Source organism: Dipodomys spectabilis, unplaced genomic scaffold (assembly GCF_019054845.1).
Source record: "Dipodomys spectabilis isolate Male_0828 unplaced genomic scaffold, ASM1905484v1 ptg000094l, whole genome shotgun sequence".
NCBI lineage: Eukaryota > Metazoa > Chordata > Mammalia > Rodentia > Heteromyidae > Dipodomys > Dipodomys spectabilis.
In genome coordinates this window covers 5131912-5158300 of record NW_024870771.1, presented here as the reverse complement: position 1 = coordinate 5158300, position 26389 = coordinate 5131912, and the positions used below count along the sequence as shown (strand labels likewise).

Sequence of the window (26389 nt, the reverse complement as noted above, 5' to 3'; positions counted from 1 at the left end):
TTTTATATCCTATATGTATTTTATGGAGGGGGGGTGGAAGGGGTGCTTTTTATTGCCACTTAAGCCACCTCTACTTCCAGCTTTTTCCTAGATAACTGGAGATAAGAACCCTATAACTGGAGATAAGAATCTAGGCAGATTTATCTGCCCAGGCTGCCTCTGAACCATGATCCTCAGATCTCAGCCTCTGAGGAGCTAGAATTTTAAGAGCCACCAGTGCCCAGTTTATATTGCACATTTTTATCTAAATATTTTACTCAAAAAATAGTAATAAAAGCTGGGTGTCAGTGGCTTATGCCTATAATCCTAGCTACTCAGGAGGCTAAGATGTGAGGATCATGGTTTGAGGCCATCCCAGGCAGTAAAAAGTCTATGAGACTGTTATTTCCAATTAACCACCAAAGGGGGGGAAAAAAAGCCAAAAGTGAAGCTGTGGTTCAAGTGGTAGAGTGCTAGTCTTGAGCAGAACAGTTCAGGGAGAGGACCCAGGCTGTGAACACACACACACACACACACACACACACACACACACACACACACACACACACAATTCTACAAATACACACACACACACACACACACACACACACACACACAGAATTCTACAAATATTGAATAGCTTATAGGATTTAATTCTCTGCCTGCCTGGTGTTGTGAAATTATAAACTATGAAGTTTTTATTTGTAATTTAGTGAATACTAAACATTTGGTCAACTTATCTCTCCATTCAATTTAACTAACTAGTATTTGACTGAAGAAGATAAAGGGAGGGGGAGGAGATGGGAGGGCAGGGATGGGAAGAGGAAACAAAGGAGGAGGCAACAATGCTTGATAAGAAATGTACTCATTACCTTGCTCATGTAATTGTAACCCCTCTGTATGATATTTTTACAATTAAAAAAGTATTAATTTTTTAAAAAAGATAAAGGAAATCAGGGGATGAAGATCATGAACTGAATACACACATTTATTTTTAACCCTACTGAAACTCTACTGAAATGTTACTCTTGTTTAGAAACCCACAGGGCAAAGAAAACAGAAAATAAAAAAGGTCAACAATATTTGGAAGCTGAAAAGCAAAGGAATAATAACTATCCCATTAATACCAGGAAAGCTGGTGGCTAGGATGAAAGTAGAAAAAGTCAGCAAGAATCCCAAAGCACCGAGGAGAGTTCTCAAGATGGCGACGGGGCAGTAGGGAAACGCCACAGCTCTCTCCAACCAAAAAGAGAGTTCGAGTTCCAACCTTTAATCTCCCCAAGAGACCGACAACAACAAAAAGACGAACACTCAGAGAAAAACCAGAGGTGGAAAATAACAAAAAAAGAAAGAGAGGAAAAGAAGAATTTCAGAACAGAGAAGAGCGAAGACCCCTCCCCCAACCTTTACTGGCCACGCGGCAGTGCGCCAAGCCGCCGGCCAGCCGGCCCGGCAGGGGCTGCCGGAGCCACAGAGACACAGGGGGCTGCTTGCAGATCACCAGGTACCGGATTGCAGAACAGCGGATCGCCAGGAACAGAGAAACCTACCAGCCGGGAGTCTCCAGGAGGATCCCACCCCACCCCACCCATCACTCTCCACCGGAGCGGAGAGGCTCCATCCCGCCAAAGCCGCCCGGCACCAGCAGCGCCACAAAGGGACCTGTCCGCAGACCACCCGCCCAATCGCGATCGCAACGACCCGGCGGGGGGCCGCCCAACCCAGCCCGCAACCACCCCAACTGAACTCGGACTGCAACAACAACTGACGGACTGCAACAACAACTGACGACCTACAGGGTGAGTACCCATCAGGGGACAGGGAATCCATCAAGGGAGACCAGAGCTGGAGGGAATCCCCAGACCCTGACCTAGACTCCCTACCCCAACACCCGGACCACAGGACCCACTAAAACTGGGAACTGTTCGAGAGCCCCACCAGCCGGTGGAGCACACTCTGCTGGCCAGGCCAGAGCAAGAGCGCCCCGGGAAGGGAGCTTAAATGCTCAAGCCAGGAACAGTGCCCCTGGGTCAAGACTACCAACAGTAGAAGAAATTTGAACTGTGTCCTCCAGGCTGCATAACCAAGGTGGTATACACATTAGCACAGGCCTAACGAGCGCGCTCCAGGCTGGGGCCGGAACCAGGCCAGGGGACCGGCGCCTGAACAAACAAAAAGGGTCAGAAGTGGGGCTGTGGCTCAAATGGTAGGGTGCCAGCCCTGAGCTGAAGAGCTGAGGGACAGCACCCAAACCTAGAGTTCAAGCCCACAACCAGCCCAAAACAAACAAACAAAAACACATCAGGAGCCCATAGCAGACTCCAGTATTTGGGAGAGTGCATCCAGAGCATCTGATCTTCCCAAGAGCACCCGCAGGAGCAAACACAAGCAGTCTAGGCTGCTCAACCCTTCCAAAGGCGGGAATTGCTACAGCAGAGAGCTGAGAATCCTAAGTGAATAGCAGCTGGAAATAGGCTCCCAACAGAATCCAGATCAGACACAGACTCTCTCTACCAATAGAGAATCAGCAACCAAGCAAAGACAGACACACCAAAACAAGATTGAAGAGCAGTCTCCTGAACCCCCATGCGAAAATCACAGAGAAAAATCACAAGGTTTACCACTACCCAGGACAGCAAGCTCACCTCAAAAGCCAGCAGCCACGCAGGGGAGAGCCCCAGTGGGAGCAAAGCAGGAATGGAAGACAAAAACTACATCCAAGGGTTGCTGGAGGCAATGACTCAAGAAATAAAGCGAGAAATGGATCAGAAATTGAAAGAGCACAAGGATGAACTATCAAAAGATATACAGGATATCAAACAAAAATTGGATGCAAAAATAGAAGCTGCACAAACCTCAGTAGAAGTGAGATAAACGCCAAATTAGAGGTAATGCATACTGATATCACCTCATTGAGAGGTGAAATCAGTACTCTGAGAACCAACATTGAATCCATAAAGGGATCCATTTCCACCATGCAAACCACAATAGAAGCCACGGTCAACAGAGTGAATGAAATGGAAGGTAGAGTGTCAGATACAGAAGACAGAATACACCAACTGGACCAAAAAGTGACAGATATGGAAAAATCACTCAAATTAAACCAAAGGGAAATTCAAGAGCAAGCAGATAATGCTAAAAAATTTAACCTTCGCATAATCGGAGTGGACGAAGGTGAGGAATTCCAGAGCAAGGGAATGCAACACCTATTTAACAAGATAGTCAATGAAAATTTTCCCCACCTCAAAAACGACCATCTTAACTACATCACAAAAGCTTATCGAACACCCAACAAGCAAGATCCCAGGAGAAACACTTCTAGGCACATAATAGTAACAATGATGGATCTGAATAATAAGGAAACAATCCTGCATGCAGCAAAAATGAAGAAGGAGCTATACTACAACGGGAAAAAAATTAGAATCACTGCAGATCTCTCCACACAAACAATGAATGCAAGAAAAGCCTGGGAAAGCACCATACGAGCCCTGAGAGCCAATAACTGCCAACCCAGACTGATATACCCGGCAAAGCTAGCATTCACATTCGATGGAGAACTGAAAACTTTTAATAGCAAAGAAAAACTAAATGAATACATAAACATTAAGCCAGCATTACAAAGAATTCTAAGAGGGGGGACACAACCTGAAGAAAGCAACCAGGAACTGGGACCTGCCCCAAACAGGCATTACTCAAAGTCTAACTGAGCAAGCACAGGAGGAAAGGAAAGAAGAAAAACTTAGGAAAACGGAATGGCAGGGACAACAATGCATCTCTCTATACTTTCTCTTAATATAAATGGGCTGAATTCGCCAATTAAAAGAAAACGAACTGAGGACTGGATCAGAAAACAAGACCCATCCATCTGTTGCCTTCAGGAGACCCACCTCTCAGCCAAACATACAAACTCAGAGTGAAGGGGTGGAAAAGGATCTACCAATCAAATTCCCCCAATAAGAAAGCAGGTGTAGCTATCCTGATATCTGACAAAATAAACTTTTCATTAAAATCAGTACAGAAAGACAAGGACGGACACTACATATTAATAAAGGGAACAATCCAAGAGGAGGATATAACCATCATCAACTTATATGCCCCAAATATCGGTGCACCCAGATATGTTAAACAAATGCTCTCAAACTTACAGAATAAAATAGATCCCAATACGATAATACTAGGAGACTTTAACACGCCACTCTCACCAAAGGACAGGTCTACCAACCAGAGGATTGGCAAAGAAGCTACCGAATTAAGTGAGGCCATACTTCAAGCGGAATTAACTGACATCTACCGAGTATTTCACCCTAAAACAACACAGTACACATTCTTCTCAGCAGCTCATGGAACTTTCTCCAAAATAGACCATATCATAGTTCATTCAAGGAACTTAAGCAAATACAAAGGGATCGACATAATCCCCTGTATCCTATCTGACCACAGTGGAATCAAGCTAGCTCTCAATAACAAAGCATACCGCAGAAATTTCTCTAATACATGGAAATTGAACAGCACACTCCTTAACAAGGCCTGGGTAACAGAAGAGATCAGAGAAGAAATAAAGCATTTCCTAGAACTCAATGAAAATGAAAACACCTCACAAAGAAACTTGTGGGACACAGCAAAAGCAGTCCTGAGGGGCAAATTTATTGCCCTCAGTGCCCACATCAAGAGAATGGAGACAGACCAAGTAAATAATCTCATGTTGCAACTAAAACAGCTAGAAAAACAAGAAAAAATGGGACCTAAAGCTACTAGACGAAGCCAGATAACCAAATTGAGAGCAGAGATTAACCAATTAGAAAATCAGAAAACCATAACCAAAATAAACCAAACAAAAAGCTGGTTCTTTGAAAAAATAAACAAAATTGATGGCCCGTTGGCAAGATTAATTAAAAAAAGAAGAGAGGAAACCCATATTAATAGGATTAGGGATGCCACGGGAAACATCACAACACGTACCCAAGATATCCAAACAATTCTAACAGACTACTTTCAAAAGCTATACTCTCTAAAGGAAGAAAATCTGGCGGAAATGGATGCATTTTTAGAGAAATACAAGTTACCCAAACTGAGCAAAGAAGAAGTTAACCAATTAAATAAGCCAATATCCTATAATGAGATACAGGAAGCTATCAAAAGTCTTCCAACAAAAAAAAGCCCAGGACCAGATGGATTCACAGCAGAATTCTATAAGACCTTTAAAGAAGAACTAATACCCATACTCCTCAAGCTCTTCAGAGAAACAGAGAAGGAGGGAGCTATCCCAAACTCATTCTATGAAGCCAATATCACACTCATCCCCAAACCAGGCAAAGACCCAACCAAAAAGGAGAATTACAGGCCAATCTCCTTGATGAACACAGATGCAAAGATCCTTAACAAGATCCTAGCTAACAGAATCCAGAAACACATAAAAAAAATAATACACTATGATCAGGTAGGCTTCATCCCAGAGACACAGGGATGGTTTAACATACGTAAGTCAATAAATGTAATCCAGCATATCAACAGAGCCAAGGTCAAGAATCACATGATTATCGCCACAGATGCAGAAAAGGCCTTTGATAAAATTCAACATTCATTCATGCTAAAAGCTCTGGAGAAAATAGGAATAGAAGGAACATTTCTAAAAACAATAAAAGCCATTTATGACAGACCAATAGCCAATATTATACTTAATGGGGAAAAGCTACAACCAATCCTCCTAAAAACAGGAACAAGGCAAGGATGTCCACTGTCTCCACTCCTCTTCAACATAGTCCTAGAACCCTTAGCCAGGGCAATAAGGCAAGAAAAAGACATTAAAGGGATCCGCATAGGGAAAGAAGAAGTGAAACTATCCCTTTTTGAAGACGACATGATACTATACCTCCACGATCCCAAAAACTCCATCCCCAAACTTTTAGAAATCATAAGTCACTTCGGCAAAATAGCAGGATACAAAATAAACCCACAAAAATCAGTTGCCTTCCTATACACTGATAACGCACAGGAAGAGAGGGAAATAAAGGGAGCAACCCCATTCACAATAACCTCCCAAAAAATAAAATATTTAGGAATTAACCTAACCAAAGATGTAAAAGAACTATTTAATGAGAACTATAAAAAGTTAAAGAAAGAAATTGCAGAAGACACTAGGAAATGGAAAGACCTCCCATGCTCCTGGATAGGCCGACTTAATATAGTAAAGATGGTGATACTTCCAAAACTAATATACAAATTCAATGCAATTCCTATTAAAATCCCAATGACGTACATCACTGAAATACAGAAAACAGTCCAAAAATTTATATGGAACAACAAAAGACCTAGAATAGCCAAAACAATTCTAGGGGATAAAGACAATATGGGAGGGCTATCCATGCCGAACTTCAAACTCTACTACAGAGCTATAATCACAAAGACAGCATGGTACTGGCACAAAAACAGACCCGAAGACCAATGGAACAGAATAGAAGATCCAGATATAAATCCACAGGCCTACAGCCAGCTGATATTCGACAAAGGAGCCAAAGACATACAATGGAAGAAACACAGCCTCTTCAACCGCTGGTGCTGGGAAAACTGGGCAGCCACATGCAGAAAACTAAAAGTGGACCCCAGCCTATCACCATGCACCAACATCAACTCAAAATGGATTAAAGACCTTAACATTAAACCTGAATCTCTGAAACTACTGCAGGACAGAGTAGGAGAGACACTTGAACTAATAGGCACAGGAAGGAACTTCCTGAACAGAGTCCCAGGGTCACAACAAGTTGGAGAGAGACTCGACAAATGGGACTACCTTAAAATAAAAAGCTTCTGCACAGCTAAATCTATCGCAACTAAGCTAGAAAGACAACCAACTAATTGGGAAAAAATATTTACCAGCAAAATATCAGACAAGGGGTTAACATCCTGTATATACAGGGAACTCAAGAAACTAATCCCTCCCAAACCTAACAAACCAATTACTAAATGGGCAAGGGAACTAAAGAGGGACTTCTCAAATGAAGAAATAAAAATGGCAAAGAAACACATGAGGAAATGTTCATCATCCCTGGTGGTGAAGGAAATGCAAATAAAGACAACCCTGAGATACCACCTTACCCCAGTCAGAATGTCCCACATCCACAAATCAGCCAACGACAAATGCTGGAGGGGATGTGGAGAAAGAGGAACCCTATTACACTGCTGGTGGGAATGTACACTTATACAACCACTTTGGAAAGCAGTCTGGAGGGTCCTTAGAAAGCTAAAGATTGACCTCCCTTACGACCCAGTCATACCACTTCTAGGCATCTACCCTGAACAACAGGAACCAATATACAAGGACACGTGCACCTCCATGTTTATTGCAGCACTGTTCGCAATAGCTAGGATATGGAAACAACCTAGGTGCCCCACCACAGATGAATGGATCCAAAAATTGTGGTATCTATACACAATGGAATATTATGCAGCCATTAGAAATGACAAAATAATGGCATTTGCAGGGAAATGGATGGAGCTAGAAGGAATCATGTTGAGCGAGGTAAGCCAAGAACGAAGAGACAAACGGTACATGGTCTCCCTCATAAGTGGATGCTAAATCCAAAAGGTTAGTGATACGACAAAACTAACAGGACTTAAGAAACAAAGAACTCCCGCTCATCTGGTTGAACCACTACTAAATATCCTCATGCTGCTGATCACAAATATGGTATATAACATGTGAACACTGTTATATATTACAGACTGTGGTAGACAATTTGCTCCAGGGAAGTTAGAATGAACTTGTGACTTTGAAATTATGTAATCATTTAATCACAATCAAAAAAAAAAAAAAAAAGAACCTCGGGGAAGGGAGGGAGGGAGGGGATGGTAGGGGGAAAACAATGGAGGGGGGTAACAATGTTCAAGAGGAAGTGTACTCATAACCTCACTCATGTAACTGTAACCCTCTGTATAGTAGCTTTACAATAAAAAAATAAAATAAAAAAAAAAAAAAAAAAAAAAAAAAAAAGAATCCCAAAGCACCAAACAGAGCTCACTAACAGGAAGATGGAAGAAGTTTATGGAAAAGCTCATTAATGAAGGGACCCCAGAACCCAGGGGTCACTCCCAGAGCCAAAGACTACTCTCACTGCTCCTCCACACCAGAAAAATAGAGGTTCATGACCTGGAATAAGCAAAATAAGAGACTCTTGAATTGTAAGCAATCAACAGAGGGCAAGAGGCCCAAGTAAAAACAGAGGGTTGAAAGCATTACTAAATGTTCTCCCCTCTGGCCTTCTACAACTTGAAGTCAGATTGCACACTCGAGGCATAACCAACCCTTTTGGTGACAGGTTTTCTTCAGCTACTATTTTTTTCCTCCTTTTTATTTTTTTCTTAATATATTATCCAAGCTAGTCTAACTTCAGTGCTCAAGGATCGTCCTGATTCACCTTCACAAATACTTAGGATTATAGGCACAATCTTGCCTGGCTTAGCTGTCCATCTGTTGAATTTCCAAGAGCTTTAGTAGCTAGGATGCAGTTAAGTAGCAGAGCACTTGCACAGCATGCAACTGGACCTGGGTTCCATTGCTAGCTAGCAGCTGTCCTCCAAATCCTGAAAGCTATTGCTCTTTGATTCTTCCTTTGATAAGAGTGTTCATATCTCTCTGAAGACCTTAACGTGCTGGGTTCCATCTGCAATGTCTATTTGCAATGAGCTGCCTGTTTTGGGATGCTGTTTTGTCTTTAGTGTTGTAGGCCTTCCTCAAATGTTTGCTGATCAGTAGTCACCTGCTCAATTCTGAAGTGGGGGACACTAGGAAACTAACTATAGTAGTCAGTCTCTAGACCCAAAAATTTCTGAGGAACAGACACCAGGAAACTCTACATTCAAAAGCTACATCCTTGGGGCTTCCAATCAGCTTTTCCAAATTACTAGTGTCCAAAAATAAAGTCCTAGCCAGGTGTCGGTAGTACATATCTGTAATCCTAGCTACTCAGAGGCTGAGATCTGAGGATCATGATTTAAAGCCAGCTAAGACAAGAAAGACTGAGACTTTTTTGTTTTGTTTTGTGGGGCTTAAACTCTGGGCCCATGCATTGTCCCTGAGCCCTTCAGCTCGAGGCACATGTTCTATCACTTGAGCCACAGCACCACTTCCAGCTTCTTATGCTTATGTAGTACTGAAGAATCGAACCCAGGGCCTCAAGCATGCAAGGCAAGCACTCTGCCACTGAGCCACCTTCTCAGCCCATCTGTGAAACTCTTATCTCCAAAAAAGCCAGAAACGGTGCCATGGCTCAAAGTGGTAGAACACTAACCTTGAACACCAAAGCTCAGGGACAATGCCCAAGACCTGAGTTCAAGCCCCAGGACAGGCATCCAAAAAAGGAGGGGGATGCCCTACATGATTCTAGAAAGAAAAAAACATCTCATACAAAAGTTTTAGACTTCTCAAAAGCCATAGTGAAAATAATAATTCTAATGAACCAGGTATTCAAATTTCTAAAGGACTTGCCACTTAAAGAGTTGTATACCCAGCCCTAGCATAAAAATTAATAAAGTAGAAAACTGATGTCAACTGTTGCATGCAACAATTCTCACAAAGGCTATGTTGCACTAAAAAAAGAGAGTAGGCTGGGAAGGTGGCTCAGTGGTAGAGCACTTGCTTTGCATGCATGAGTCCCTGGGTTCAATTCCACAGCACCACATAAGCAGAAAAAGCCAAAAGTGGTGCTGTGACTCAAGTGCCAAAGTGCTAGCCTTGAGCTGAAGAGCAGAGGGACAGCACCCAGGCCCAGAGTTCAGGCCCCACAACCAACAAAAATAAATAAGTAAATAAATGAGAGCAAACAAAAAACAAAACATATGTAATCCAAGAAATGAGCGTAAAGACAAGCTAAAATGCATGGTTTATACTAGAGCAACCAGTCCAAATCACAATAAGTAAAAATTAGACAAAATAGTAACATAAAATATGGGTAAGCTGGGGTTTGCGGCAAGGTTCAGGTGGTAGAGCACTAGCCAATGAGTGAAGCATCAGTTACCAAGTTTGAGTCCCAGTCACAGATCAAAAAAGATAATAAGCATAGTGATGTATACTATAACCTCAACACTCAGATTAGTGAGAGGCAGTAAAACCATGATTTTGAGGATAGCCTGTAAAGTAAGACTGTTACTTTTCTTTAAAAAAAAAAAAAAACAGGGCTGGGAAGGTGGCTCAGTGGTAGAGCGCTTGCCTTATATGCCTGAGGCCCTAGGTTCGATTCCTTAGCACCACATAAGCAAAAAGAAAAAAGCCAGAAGTGGTGCTGTGGCTCAAGTGGTAGAGCACTAGCCTTGAGCTGAAGAGCTGAGGGACAGTGCCCAGGCCCAGAGTTCAGGCCCCACAACCGGACCAAAAAAATAAATAAATAAAAATAAAAAAAAAACAACAAACAGATGGGAAAAATGGAACAGGTGATCAGTGAGCAGTGAGCAACACTGAGGGAAATCAAACTGCATTCTCACAATAGAATAATAATATGTAATAACAGAATAAATATAAATAAAACTAAAAATGCCAACTTAAGGATGTTAGAAGTCTGAAAAAAAATTGTTAAGTACTAGCTAAGACTTGCAAGTAGATACAATGGGGTGAGACATGTTAGGGATGCCATTTTGCTAAACAACATGGTAGCGCCATTTGATTATTTCAATTATATTCGTATTCAGTTTTGATTACAAATTAAATATAAAGCTAAGTGCCAGTGACTCATGCCTGTATTCCTATTCCTAGCTTCTGAAGAGGCTAAGAACTGAAGATTGTCGTTCAATGCCTGCCCAGGCAGACAAATCAGATTTCAGATCTTCACGCACAGAGATTAGTATCCAGAATATATAAAGAACTCAAAATATAAAACACCAAAATAACAGATAATTCAAATAACAAACAAGCAAATAAACTAAATAGATGCTTTTCAAATGAAGAAGTATAATCTTTAGCTGGGCACCAGTGACTCCTGTGTATAATCCTGGCTAATCTTTAGCTGGGCACCAGTGGCTCATGTGTATAAACCTGGCTACTCAGGAGGCTGAGATCTAAGGATCACAATTCAAAGTCAGCCTGGGTAAGAAAGCTTGTGCAACTCTTATCTCCAATTAACCACTAAATAGCCAGAAATGGAGCTGTGGCTCCAGTGGTATGGTGCCAGCCTGGGTAAAAAAGCTCAAGGGCAGTGCCCAGACCTGCATTCAAGCCCCAGTTCTGACACACACACACACACACACACACACACACACACACACACACACACACACACACACACACACACACACACACACACACACACACACACACACACACACACACACACACACACACACACACCAGGAATAAACAACTATCACCAACTCTGATAAAAAGAGACTACTATTATTAAACACTATTGATTAAATCCAGATTTAATGTTTTAAATAGAGTAGTGCATGCCTGTAATGCCAGAAATCTAGAGAGTGAAGCAGGAGGATCAGTAATTTAAAAAACAAAAAGACACAGAGTAGAAAGTTCCATCAATACCTTCTGATTCTCTTCCACTTCAGTTCGCAGCTCTGAGCTTACACCTGTTTTTGTTATGGCTCTAAGGGGAAAAAATATGATTAGTATTCAGTCTAGCATTTGAAATGACTTCAATTTAATACCTATTGTTTATATGTGTATGTGTGTGCCAATCTTGGGGCTTGAACTCAGGGCATGGATGCCATCCTTAAACTTTTTTGCTCAAGGCTAGCATTCTACCAGTTGAAGCACAGCTCCACTTTAAATTTTTTTATAATTAATTGGAAATAGAATCTCACAAACTTTTGCTGTGCTGGCTGGCTTCAAACCACAATTTTCAGATCTCTGCCTCCTGAGTTGCTAGGATCAATTGCCACCAGTGCCTGGCAATTTACCTACTTTTAAGTATAAAGCATATTGTTTAACAAATTATAAAAACCAAGTAGAAAAAAAGAACGAACAAAATCTCAACCCTAGGGCTGAGAAGGTGGCTAAGTGGTAGAGTACTTGCCTTGCATGCATGAGGCCCTGGGTTCAAAGCAGAAAAAGCTGGAAGTGGCGCTGTGGCTCAAGTGGTAGAGCACTAGCCTTGAGCTGAAGAGCTGAGAGATAGTGCCCAAGCCCACAGTTCAGGTCCCACAAATGATAGAAAAAAAATCTAAACCCTATTTATATGTCTGATCTCTCATATGTGCCTATTTTTCATTACTATAAGATATAACACCAACAAAACACAGTTTATAGTATTTTAAAGCAAATGTAGTTGCTTCCAAGTTCTTAGTTGTAAGAACTAAGAACTAGAAAGTAATGCAACTGGGCATCTGTAGCTCACATCAGTTATCCTACCTACATAGGAGGCTGAGGTTTGAGAATCATGGTTCAAAGCCACCCTGGTCAAAAAAGTCAATGAGACTATTTAATCTCCAATTAACCAGCAAAAACCAGAAGTAGAGCTGTGGCTCAACTGGTAGAGCAATAACATTAAGGGAAAAAGCCAAACAAGAGTGAGAGGCACTAAGTTCAAGTCGCAACACTAGCACCAGATAAAATAAAAAATGGCAATAATAAATAAACTAAAGTAGCAGACTTTTCATACTTTTTAAGCTCGGCAGTTAGGAGAAACCCTCTGCATATCTTTAAGTGGCGTGATAAACTAAAAACTTTTAGGACTTCAGCAAATACCCCACATCAGAAGTCAAAATACTTTATTCAGTTACTCAAAGAAGACTAGCAATAGTCAGGCACCAGTGGCTGTAATCCTGTAATCCTACCTGCTTTAGAGGCTGAGATCTGAGGATTGAGGTTTGAAGCTAGCTCAGGCAGGAAAGTTCATGAAACACTTATCTCCAATAAACTACTCAAAAAACCTGGAAGTGGCACTTTGCCTTATGTGGTGAATGTTGCCCCTGAGCTTAGCTTAGGGACAGCGGCCAGGTCCAGAGTTCAAACCCAAGGGCCATTAAAAAAAAAAAAAAAAGACTAGCAATGACATGTTACAAGTTTGTAAAATTTGACAAAACAATTTTCCCCTCTGTACAGTATTTTCACAATAAAAAATTTTTTTGCCTGGAATTTATTAGATATAGTACAACATTAGAGAAAGCAATGTCTGAAAACTCAAGATCTTTTTCTGACTATGTACAAGTCATTTAGCTTCTCTGACTTGGTTATCTTCATCAGGATTCAATAAGATGATTGGCAAACAATACTTCAGGGGTCTATGTTTATGCCAGACTCTAAATTAGTTACAGTGGCATATGCTGTTGTAATTCATCCAATCCTAATTCAGGTCCTATTATTCCCACTCTGCTGAGGAAGCTGAAATAAACAGATGCAATTTATTTGCAATTTCTTTACAAATGGTAAGTGGCAAGGCCAAGAGTGTCACGTACAGCTGTCCCTTCAACCAAAATTTAATTCTTGCTCTCTTGTTAGAAATAGGGTGCTGGTCACAATAGTGATAATGAATAGAGAATGTTCATTCTCTAACAATTCTCATACTTTTAGTATAGCATTTGGCATGTAAATGTGAAGGTAATGGAATAAAATATTAAGAAGAACATTTCAAAGCCTTAATGTTTATTACCTGGCTTTGGTAGGAAAGTTCTGACTAAGATCCTTCATAACCACTAATGCTAACTCCACAGGAGCAGCCAAGATTCGGGCAGCAGTCTGGAAACTGAGATCTAGAACAAGACCAAGAGTAAGTTAGAGAGTATGACTCCAACGCATTGAGATGCAGGAAAAAAATGTATTTATATTCTACTATTTTCTTAGTTATAAAGATGCCTTGTAATGCAACCATTCCAAAGAATGCCGATGGTATAGTTTCACATTTCAATCATTTCATGGATCACTGGTGCTGGGGACACATACTAACATATTTAACAAGAGCTAACTTGAGCACAAATCTTTTTATTTCTTTTGGATTTACAATATACTGAAAACTACAGCATGAGATATTTAGCAAATTATGTTGGAAAAAAGCTTGACAAATCATTTTTTGGAAAAGTATACATACATACTTGTACATTTTTACCCCTTACATACATGCCTCAATCTTCAAGATAAATAGTGTAGTGCTGGTGGTATAAAGACTGGGCGTTGGCCCATGGCTGTAATCCTAGCTCCTCAAGAGGCTGAGATCTGAGGATCATAGTAAGAAAGGCTATGAGACTCCTATCTCCAATTAATTACAAAAAAAGCTGGAAGTGGAGGTGTGGCTCAAATGATAGTGTTAGCCTTGAGCACAATAGCCAGGGACAGTACCCAAGCCCTGAATTGAAGCCCAAGGACCAAAAAAACAAGTAATAAAAATTTAAATCTTAAAAATTAAAGAAAAATACACACCTATTAAAACATAAAGACTAGACACATTTCTAATATTATATAATTCTAAACTGATTTTCTGCATACCTAAAAATTTATTTAAAATAATAGGCAAAGATTTCTGAATTTCTAGTACCTTGCAATTGCCAAACTTTCAAAGGTGCCATTTCGTTGGTGCTTTCCACAAGATGCTTTCTAAGTTCTTTCAACTGTTCGTTCAAGCTAGGATGCAGGTCCCTGACAGAGACACAAAGCCATTGTCTTTATTCCTTGTCATTGTCTTTTCTCAGAACACACTTACAAGAGGGTGCCAACTTATTCTGCATGATTTTCCCATCCCAACCATAAGAATATTTCCTCAATCCAGACAATTTTGTCTGTATAAAGTATAATTATTTTCTTTGAAAATTAAGTTAAGGTTGAAGGTGTATTTCAGTAGCATAGTGCCTTTCTAGCAAGCAGGCGGTCCTGAGTTTAAACCCTAATACTGCCAGGAAAAAAAGACTGTTAGTTCAGTGGCTGGAGTCATGGCTCATTTGTTAAGTGTACTAGCCAATGAGCAAAAGCATCAGGTGATCAGGTGCCAAGTTCAAGTCCTGGTCTCAGACCAAAAAAATAAATAATTAATTTAAAAAATAAATATATATATATTTAGTTCAAAAACTAAATTTTATACACTAAAAGATAAATCATACAACAATGATTCCCCACATATACAAGATAATTACGATTCACCCAAGTTCACCTATGATTATTGTAAGACCTTGTCTCAAAAGAAAAATGACAAATCACTATACCAGTGATTCTCTACTTGTGGTGAGGGAACAACCAATGACAATAACAAGGCAGAATGGGTAATGTGGACTTCAACTTTACCTACTGACCTGTTTTATTGACCTGTTCTGCTTTTAAGTTGAAAAAAACAAAACTTATGTTGGGAAAAGCAAAAGTAAACTTGATAATTCTTTGGAATGCAAAAGCAAGTATACAACAATCTGTTCTGGGTAGTGAATATTTGTATATTTTCTGTAGCTTTCCTAATCTTTTTAATTTTTCAAACTAAAGGTGGAAAAAGAAAATTGCTACCAGCCACAAGATAACTTATTTCACCTCAAATTCTCATAAATTTCTTAGGTTAGATTAGTATAATTCAAACTAACAATTACAAGGTATTATCTTGTAATACAGTACAATCCACTTATAGCTAATAAAGTAAGTATCAAAGAGATAACATTTTGATCCAAGAGGTAGATAACAAGAGTTTAACTTAAATGCTAGAAACTTAAAATTTCTTAAATCCAACATGCAGGAATTAAATACCCACTCAAATCCTTCATGTTCCAATCTACTTCCAATCAACTATTAAATTACTCATAATAAAAATCTCAAAAATGGTCAAATTACTCTAGATAGCTAAATTACTACTACAGATAAAACATCTTCAATACATGATATTGAATACGGGGGGGGGGGGGGGGGGGAGGATGGGAAGGGGAAACAAAGGAGTAGGGTACAATGCTTGATAAGAAATGTACTCATTTTCTTGTCCATGTAATTGTAACCCCTCTGTACAATATTTTCACAATAAATTTTTTAAAAAATCAAAAATAAATAAAATAAAATAAAAAACAAAAAAATGACATAAAAAGGGATTCTCAAAAGCTAGGGCAACTAAAAATGGTATATTTACATACTGAAACTAAAACTGACTATAAATAAGAACTGTACATAAATATAGGATTAACTCTATATGTCAACAGTAATTCAACTTGAAAGTAAAACATCAGTACTTAAATTATTAATTTGGTTCATTATTAAGCTGGTTAGCCAAATATCAAAGCTAAGTCTAGATAAGCAATTCTTATATAATTTTTTTCTATTAGGAACAAAAGCCAGATAATAAGGGCCCATGCCTATAATCCTACCTACTCAGGAAGCTGAAATCTAGAAGACTGTAGTTCAAGGTCAGAAGAAAACTTCACTAAATTGCATCTCCAAAATACCTAATACATAGTTCAAGTAGTAGATTGCTTGCTTTGCAAGCAAAAAGCTCTGACTTCAAATCCAGGTACCACATTAATAATAATTATAATCATAATCACACTAGATGTTCTAACTGAAATTTCAAAATAAAGTAGAATTCAGTACTCTCAATCACCAAGCCATGGTAGAAATAACTTCAACATTTAAAATAATTTTTCTGTCCTAAAATACCATGATACTTTCATAAAATGGTTACAGAATTACAAAACTTCTAAAACTCAATCATTAAAACATTTCTCAGTCAGATGCTGGTGGCTCACATCTATAATCCTAGCTACTCAGTAGACTGAGGTCTGAGGATCACAGTTTGAATCCAGCCTGACTAGACAAATCCATGAGACTCTTACCTACCAGTAACTAGTAAAAAACCATAAGTAGAGCTGTGAATCAAGTGGTAAAGTGCTTGCCTTAAGTGAAAAACCCAAGTCAGAATGTGAAGCTCCTTTTCTTTATTTTATTTTTTTTCTGCTTATGTGGTGCTGAGGAATCGAACCCAGGGCCTCATGCATGCTAGGCAAGCACTCTACCACTAAGCCACCTTCCCAGTCCCCTTTTTTTTTTAAATTTTTATTTTAATTAATTTATTTTTTTGTCAGTCATGGAGCTTGAACTCAGGACCTGGGTGTTGTCCCTGAGTTTTTTTGCTCAACGATAGTGCTCTATCACAGCTCCATTTCCAGTTGTCTCACAGTTAATTGGAGGTAAGAGTTTAACAGACTTTCCTGCTCCAGTGGGCTTCAAAGCATGATCCTAAGATCTCAGCCTCTTGAACAGCTAGGATTACAGGCATGAGCCATGAGTGCCTGACTCTTCTTTTTTTAAAGGCAGTCATGGTATTCGGTATACACGATGTGGAAATGAACAATGCAACTTGTGGGCAAGGACAGGAGGGTGAAACTGGGGGAAAGCAAAGGAAGGAGTGATATGTGAAAGAATTATGTTCATTGCCCAACTTAGGAAATTATAAGCTCTCTTTATAACACCTTAATAATAACAATAAAATTACATTTTAAAATAAAACTTAAAAAAAGTAAAAACAAACAAAAAAAGATGTACTTGTAAATAACTGGAAATTACAAATTTTATCAAGCACCATTAGATCTGTAAGTCAGACAATAATGAGAAAGATGATATTGGGAATGCAAGTAAGCCTTGAATTTTAAAGAGAATAAAGAATATTTCCTAAGATAAATTACATACATACCTTAATTTTCCAAAGAGGAATCCCTGAACTTCATCAATAGGATCATTTTCACCAATTACCGTGGTATTCACTTCAGTTCCTATACATACATAATAAATACATATTTAATGGCTTAGATAAAGAAACAAAAGTGTTATTACCCCATAAAATCTGAATATAGTAGAGAATGTCAGAAGCACCTGAGATTGTAATTCCACTTAACATGTTAATATCCTAATTGACATTTTTCAATAGGTCTTTAAACAGAATAAACATGTTTTAGCACTTCCAATTTTCCCTTATATATAAGAAAATTTTCCATACTACAAATTTCAACATTAATAGCTTTAAATATCATTAACAAACAATTTCTCAAAGTAAAAATTCTGAAAGATTTACAATTAGGCAACTTAATTCTAAATATAATTGAAAAAACAAAATGATGGCCGGGCTCCGGTGGCTCACTCCTATAATCCTAGCTACTCAGGAGGCTGAGATCTGAGGATCATGGTTCAAAGCCAGCCCGGGCAGGAAACTCCATGAAACTCTTATCTCCAATAAACCACTAGAAAACCGGAAGTGGCACTCTGGCTCAAGCAGTAGAGCTGAAGAGCTGAGGGATAGCGCCCAAGCCCAGAGTTCAAGCCTCACAACCGACAAAAAAAAAAAAAAAAAGATGAGATATAGTTTATTTTTCATTGGCTTTACTATACATGCTGATCATTTTTATAGTTAAAATAAGATTAAAAGGATGAAATATGGGGGTTGAAGGCATAGCTCAGGTGGTAGACTGCCAGCCAATGAGCAAAGTGTCAAATACCAATTTCAAGTCCCACTCTCGGGGGGACAAAAGAAAGAAAGAAAGAAAGAGAGAGGGAGGGAGGGAGGGAGGGAGGGAGGGAGGGAGGGAGGGAGGGAGAAAGAAAGAGAAAGAGAAAGAGAGAGAGAGAGAGAGGGAGGGAGGGAGGGAGGGAAGGAGGGAGGGAAGGAAGGAAGGAAGGAAGGAAGGAAGGAAGGAAGGAAGGAAGGAAGGGAGGAAGGAAGGAAGGAAGGGAGACAGCATATACTTGTGGTTAAAATAATGAATTCAAACCCCTACAATATTACAACTAATGCAGGATATGAAACTGCTCTTTATAAGGTAAGATTTTTCACATTAGAAGCACAAATATCATTGGTCTATTGGCAACCCATATAATAACAACAATACTACTTACTAAATGTTTTTGTGAAATAAACAATAATAAATTTGTTTTGGTAAAAGTAGGGTTTGAACTTAGGACCTTGTGCTTGCAGAGCAGGTACTCTATACTGAGCCACAACTCCAGCCTTATTTTTTTTTCTATTTATTTTTTAAGATAGGGTCTCTCTTCCTGTGTGAATGCACAGCTTTACCAGGGTCTGCTATTCTAGGCATCTCATTGTTGTAGAGATGATGGGCAAATGCTACCACATCCAGCTTCCATCTGTTGAGGTAGAGTCTTGAGACTTCTCTGTATGGGCATCTTGGAACATAGATCTTTCCATTATCAGCCTCCCATATGTTTTTGGAAGACAGACATATACCACTTCATGAACTCATCCGCCTGAGCTGTCCTCCAGCTTCAATTTTCCCATTTCCCACCTCCCAAGTAGATAGGATTACAGGCATTAGAGCTAGAACTGTTGCCTGGCAACAGTTCTATTCTTTTGCATTTTTGCTGTTGATGCTATTTATTTTGTTTTTATTTATTGAGATTAAGTGATTACATAAATTTCGCATATTTCACAGTACTGTGGAATAGTGATAGTTAAAGTCACAAACACATTTTCATTATGCCTTCAACTCGTCATCTTCTTGTCTCTTCTTCCAAAGTAGTAAGATAACAGGCATGCGCCACCATACCCAGGTAAATTCTTTACTTATATATCTTTTCCCAAATACTTGGAGAATTTATCATTACCAATATATCATTACCTGAATTTTACAAAGAGTAAATTTAGACCTAGCAAGTTTGTTGAAAATCTCTCACCTAAACATAACAGAACCAGGATTCAAAGATTGGTTCATCATATACCTAAATATTTTCTTTTTCATCATGGAAACAGATTACATGTTAACTCATATTTAAAGAAAACACATTCATCTTATTTTTACAAATTCACCTTTCACCTGAGTATCATCCTTGGCCTTGTATTCGGTGCTCTTAATGGCCAGTTCCACACCATAGCCAGAGAGGTAAACTGGTTCCTTCTTGGGATTCTGCAAATATAGCAAGTATTATATAATAAGTTGAGTTATAGAGGACTCAATGAAAGTAACAGGGCATTCAATACAACCTGAACATTACATATAGCAGCCATCACCAAGTATTGTACACTCAAAATATCTTTATCTCCTTGTGTTCAAGATCGTTCACTATCAAAAGAAATTATTTGCTACCTACTATTAAAATTTATTAATAAAAAAATTCAACTCCAAGTTTACTCTCTCTGAAAATTCTAGTTTTTCACTACAGTTGACATCAGGAATCAGTAAAAATGGAAGGCTGAAAGGGCAAAGTTTCCAAGCCACATGAGGAAATGAAGAAAAATAATTTTGGGGGGGAGTAGTGAGGGGATAAGGTTGGTTATAGGTCTTGAACTCTGGGCCTGGGTGCTGTCCCTGAGCTCTTCAGCTCAAGGTTAGTGCTCTACTACTTGAACCACAGCAACACTTTTCTGGTGGTTAACTGGAGACAAGAATCACATGGACATTCCTGACTGGGCTGGCTTTGAACCTCAATCTTCAGATCTCAGCCTCCTGAGTAGATAGGATTACAGGCGTGAGCTACCAGCACCCTGCAAGGAAAATAATTTCTAAAACCTAAAGAGCAGAGTTGAAAAGCGGTGAGGTGTCAGACCATAAAGTGCTTTCTTGGGACCAAGTGAGCACCTGTATTTTAACTACAAAGCTTCAAGAAGCCTTGACATGGCCATCACCATGCTGGCTGACAACAGCTTGTTACACGTTTTAATCCAACAACAGGCCTGGCAGACATAGGAGGAGTAGGAGTTGTAAGACTCTGACTTTAATGAACCTGTTTCTGCTCAATCAAATTATCATTTAAAAATTTTATTGTACTTTCCACTCAGTATTTACTAAATTTATTGTGCCACACAAACTTTTTTTTTTTTTGGGGTCCAGTCGTGGGGCCTGAACTCTGGGCCTGGGCGCTGTCCTTCAGCTCTTCAGCTCAAGGCTAGCGCTCTACCACTTGAGCTACAGCGCCATTTCCGGCTTTTTTCTTTTTGCATATGTGGTGCTGAGGAATCGAACCCAGGGCCTCATGCATGCAAGGCAAGCGCTCTACCACTGAGCCACCTTCCCAGCCCAAACTTTTTATTTTTTAATTTGGTTGATTTTTTTTTTTGCCAGTCCTGGGACCTGCATGCTATCCCTGAGCTCTTTTGCTCAAGGGTAGAGCTCTACTACTTTGAGCCTTGGCTCCACTTCTGGTTTTTAAGTGGTTAATAGGAGATAAGAGTCTCATGGGGTCTTTTCTGCCTAGGATGACTTTGAACTGCAGTCCTCAGATCACAACTTTCTATGCAGCAGGATTAAAGACATGAGCCACCTGCACCCTGCTGCTTTTTGTTTTTTTGTAGTTTAGCAGCAATAAGAGACTCACGGCTAGCCAGGCACCAGTGGCTCACCCTTATAATCCTAGCTACTCAGGAGGCTGAGATCTGAGGATCATAGTTTGAGGACAATGTAGGCAGAAAAGTCCATGAGACTCTTTATCTCCAATAAACCACTAGAAAACTGGAAGTGGCACTGTGGCTCAAGAGATAGAGTGCTTGCCTTGAGCTGAAGAGCGTAGGGACAGCACCCAAGCCCAGAGTTCAAGCCCCACGACCAACCAAAAAAAAAAGAAAAAAAAAAAAGAAAGATCTGATGAGAAATACTAGATTTCTCACAAAAGCAGTTCAAATAATTAAAATTACTTAGTAAATGGGTTGGGAAGGTGGCTCAGTGGTGAGTGTTTGCCTCGCATACATGAGGCCCTGGGTTCAATTCCACAGTACCACATAAGCAGAAAAAGCCATTAGTGGTGCTGTGGTTCAAGTGGTAGAGTGCTAGCCTTGAGCTGAAGAGCTGAGGGACAGTGCCCAGGCCCAGAGTTCAGGCCCCATGACCGGACCCCCCCCCAAAAAAAAAAATTAGTAAAAAGGGAAATTATAGTTTATGTACTAAGATTGTGCTGTATAAATTAATATTCTAAACAGTGGCAAAATAAGTCAGTACTTACAGATATATAATGTCTGAAGACATAATTAATTTTGCCTTCATTGCTTTTTGATATAAGTTGTTGGTGGTAATTAGAAAATTCTCCATGGCCAATCTCAGAGTAGAAAATCACTATAGGGCTCTCAAGATTAGATGAGGGGTATCTGTGATCTCCTTTGAAGAGTAAAGGTTTGGGTCTGAAAATAAAATAAATATTAAAAGATTAACATTTTCAATCTACAAAAATATTTGAACACTAAGAACCAAAATAAAATATTAAGTACAGCTAACATAAGTGAAGATTTATAAGCATCAAAATATAAAGGGTATCATAGTCTTTTTATATAGTGTTCACTTAGAATATTGTTTGGTGTGACTCTTGTACATGATTACAAAAAATAAAACTGCATTACATAAATACTAACTATAAAATGCAGACTTTGATGAATAATTTTTTACCAATTTCTAGGGGGAAAAAGCTAAAAAAAAAAAAAAAAACAGCAGCAGCTGGGCACCAGTGGCTCACAACTGTAATCCTAGCTACTCAGGAGGTTGAGATCTTTGGATCACAGTTCAAAGCCAGCCCAGTCAGGAAAAGTCCATGAGACTCTTATCTCCAATAAACCACTCAGAAAACCATAAGTGACACTGTGGCTCAAGTGGTAGAGCACTAGCCTTGAGCTGAAAAGCTGAGGGACAGTGCCCAGGCCCAGAATCTAAGTCCCATGACCTACAAAGAAAAGAAAAGAAAAGAAGAGAAGAAGAGAAGAGAAGTGAAGCAAAGCGAAGCGAAGAGAAGCGAAGAGAAGAGAAGCGAAGAGAAGAGAAGCGAAGAGAAGAGAAGAGAAGAGAAGAGAAGCGAAGCGAAGAGAAAAGAGGGGAGAAAAGGGGAGGGAAGGGGAGGGGAGGGGAGGGGAGGGGAGGGGAGGGGAGGGAAGGGAAGGGGAGGGGAGGGGAGGGGAGGGGAGGGGAGGATCAGAAAAGAAGAAAAAAAGGAAAGAAAAGAAAAGAAAAGTACACTATAGCTTGAATACTGTGAAACTTGGATATGTATTCTTTTTTTTTTTTTCTTTTTTGAGGCCAGTCGTGGGGTTTGAACTCTGGGCCTGAGCACTGTCCCTCAGCTCTTCACCTCAAGGCTAACACTCTACCACTTGAGCCACAGCACTACTTCCAGTTTTCTGGTGGTTTATAGGAGATAACAGTCTCATAGGCTTTCCTGCTCCGGCTAGCTTTGAACTGTGATCCTCAAATCTCAGCCTCCTGAGTAGCTAGGATTACAGGCATGAGCCACCAGCACCCAGTTTATCATATAGTTTTCTACCATATAAAGCATGATTGTCCCTTTATCTGAACACAAAAGCACAAATGATACATTGACCTTGACCATATAATTTGCCAATATCAGCCTTCTCAGCCATTTTTTAATATCATGATCATCCTAATCATTGAATATTTCAGATTTTAAACCTTCCCCCAAGTTTTTGCTAAGGGTCACATTTAATATCAAGATATTAAAAAGATTATGGATTTTTTTGGTACTGAAGCTTGAACTCAGGGCCTCATGCTTGCTAGGCATGCACTCTAATGCAGCCAAACCTTTTTTGCTTCAGTAATTTATCAGGCCAGAACAGGACCTACCTCTGCCTCCCAGTAACTAGGATTATAAATGAACACTACCATAACTGGATTGTTGGTTGAGATGGGGGTCTTTTTAAACAATTTTTCATGGGCTGCCTTGAACCACAATCCTCCCAAGTTGCTCAAATTATAGGCCTGTACAACCATGTATGGCTGAGATATTGATAATCTTAGTGTATAACTTACCAATCCTTACTATAACAACAGGCAAAGACATGAATAAAGATGTTCATTTGAATTTTATTATAGTAGCAAAAAGTAAAAATGACTTTAAAAAGTAAAACATTCCTACATAGATTATGCATGTGCTAAAAATACTGAGGTACACTCATATGTGCTACATAGATGCAAAACAAACCTACCAAAAAAGACAAAAAAAAAACCCCTACCTACTTGTACAAATTTAAATCCATAAAAAATGTAACAGAATAAATGGCAAACTACTAAAAGTAGTTACCACCTCTCCTAAAAGGAGGTTGTCATCATTCATTTCTTTATAAAGGTCTACATTATATTTTCAACAAATTAAACCAAAGTTTTTAAAGAATTAGCAAGCCACCAATTGTGTTTCCCCTTTATAAACAGCCATTTTCAAATGTTCATAACCTAATTCCTGAGTGTGCATAGTGTTTATTTATTATAAAAACAAATAACATGTGGTGGATAAAGAATAAGTGTTAAACAACATTCCTAAGGAAGACTCAGAGCTGGGTGTTTGTGGCTCATGCCTGTTTCCCAGCCATTCTGGAGATGAATAAGAAATACCATGGTTTGAGGCCAACCTAGGCAGAGAAATTCACAAGAGTCCTTCTCAACCAAAAGCTGAGCACTATAGCCTATCATCCTAGCTAAGTAGGAGGGAGGCTGAGAAAAGGAGGAACACAATTCTTTATCAGCCAAGGCAGAAAAAGCCCAATGCATGAGGTAACATTTTATTGGAAGAAGGTGAAAATGGTGGTATGCATCTGTCACACTAGCTTCAATGGGAAGTGAAAAACAAGACAACAGTTCAGGCACACACCCAGGTACAAAATGAAGACCTTCTTTCAAAAATAAGCAGGAAAATAAATACAAGTTCTGATGGCTCAAATTTATAATTCTAGCTACTCAGGAGGCTGAGATAGGAGGGTCATAGTTCAAATTCACACTGGGCAAGACTCCATCTCCAACTAACCAACAAAATGCTGGACTAGAACCATAACTCAAGTGGTAGAGCTCCAGCTATGAGCAAGAAAGCCAAGCAAGAGTTCAGAGCAAGACAGAGTGAGACAGAGACAAAGAAACTGAGAAAGAAAAACAGAGAAACAAAGTCAATAATAATAACAGTAGGTAAAAAAAAGGGGTGGAAGCATGGCTCAGCAGTAAAATACCTGCCCAGCAAGTGTGAGATCCTGAGTTCAAAACCTAGTACTACCCCAAAAAAGGAAACAATTTATAACACCAAAATAGCCACTAGTACTTAAAGCAGCATAAGAGGAGGTATAGAGAAGTTGCTACTGTAGCCAGATAGCAAAATAGATATGATAGCTAGCTATCCAATTCAGAAAACCTAAACCTAAATCTAAACCTCTTCAAGCAAAAAATGCATGCATGAATTCATTAACAATTCAATAATAGTGATGATGATGAAATAATAATGGAAAGATAATTATAACAATCTTTCAATATTTTCATTTATCTGTAACTAGTAAGTTATCATTAAATGAGTACTTAGGCACTAGCTATCATACACACAGCTGTCCTACTAAACTAATAACAAAGTTTATTTAATCTCTCAGATATAGTTATTCACAGGAATATTAATACTCTTATTATTTCCATCTTGAAATAAAAAGAAGGAATGACTTCAAAAAACTATTTTAAGAGATGGGCCAAGATTCATATCTAGTTCTCTTGGGTTCAGAATCAATAATCTAAACTTATACCTACAGACTTACAAAATACTTAAGAAAAACTAGAAAGTAAGCTTAGCATGAAAAAAACACAAGGATCTGACGATCTTCTAGCAAAAGCTTTTACGTTGCCAAAAAACAGCACAAGTAACGAAATAAATGACATTTAATGAAGAAACATATGTACAACTTACCTTTCAGATGCTGTTAGTAGAAGAGTTTCTAGATTATCAAAATCACAAGTCTTCTTTCCATGAACTGAAAAAAATGAATTGCATCCTTCTGGCGGAGGTTCATCAGCGGCTATCTGACACATAAGACACAGCATGTATTTTTATTATTTATTATTTATTTTTATTATTTGTAGCTGAAGATGGTATAGAACATCCCTTCTAGACATGTGATTAGACACTGCAATTAGGACACTACCTACAAAGGCAAAAACTAACATCTGCCCAACACCCACCATGAGTCAAGCAAAGTCAGACCTTTGCAGACAGTGCTCTCCTTGATGATAGTTCCCAGTTCCTCCTGCCTCACTAAGAGGAAGGTGCTAATGTTATCACCCAACAGAACATTAATATGTCACCTCAGAAGGCTATCAAAAGGCATATAAAAAATACAAGGTATATTTTCTAATATAGGATCTACCAATTTTAGTACCAAAGTATACATATGCTATCCTTTTAAAAAGAAATATGAAATTGAAATGAGGTCCCTCATTCAAAGAGGAAGAATTATATACAATCTAGAACATAAACCCCACTTGCCTATAATCCCAGCATGCAAGAGATGCTGAGATTATAGGTTCAAGGCCAGCCTGGGCTAGATAATCAGACCTGGTGGTCTCAGAAAAATAAAAAACAAAATAATAATTTTTACGTGAAAGTTTAAAAATAACTGAGCCAAATTAAGAAAAAAATAAATAATGAAAAGTAATTATATATGGTACACAGTAAAATACTCAAGAGAGCTGGGCGCTGGTGGCTCACGCCTATAATCCTAGCTACTCAGAAGGTTGAGATCTGAGGATCATGGTTTAAAGCCAGCCCAGGCACGAAGTCCGTGAGACT

General features: G+C 39.1%; 1 protein-coding gene across 2 annotated transcripts in view; it reads right to left on the bottom strand.

The window, feature by feature from the left end:
- Uggt1 (UDP-glucose glycoprotein glucosyltransferase 1) overlaps positions 1-26389 on the bottom strand; it is a 125621-nt gene that overhangs the window by 79527 nt on the left and 19705 nt on the right. For both annotated transcript variants that reach the window (XM_042685095.1, XM_042685096.1), the window contains exons 5-11: positions 25511-25623; positions 21806-21980; positions 19680-19776; positions 17556-17634; positions 14445-14545; positions 13566-13665; positions 11501-11561 (exon numbers count right to left, since the gene is read on the bottom strand). In XM_042685095.1, coding sequence (XP_042541029.1) covers positions 11501-11561; positions 13566-13665; positions 14445-14545; positions 17556-17634; positions 19680-19776; positions 21806-21980; positions 25511-25623 — 726 coding nt within the window. The remainder of the gene's footprint in view (positions 1-11500; positions 11562-13565; positions 13666-14444; positions 14546-17555; positions 17635-19679; positions 19777-21805; positions 21981-25510; positions 25624-26389) is intronic.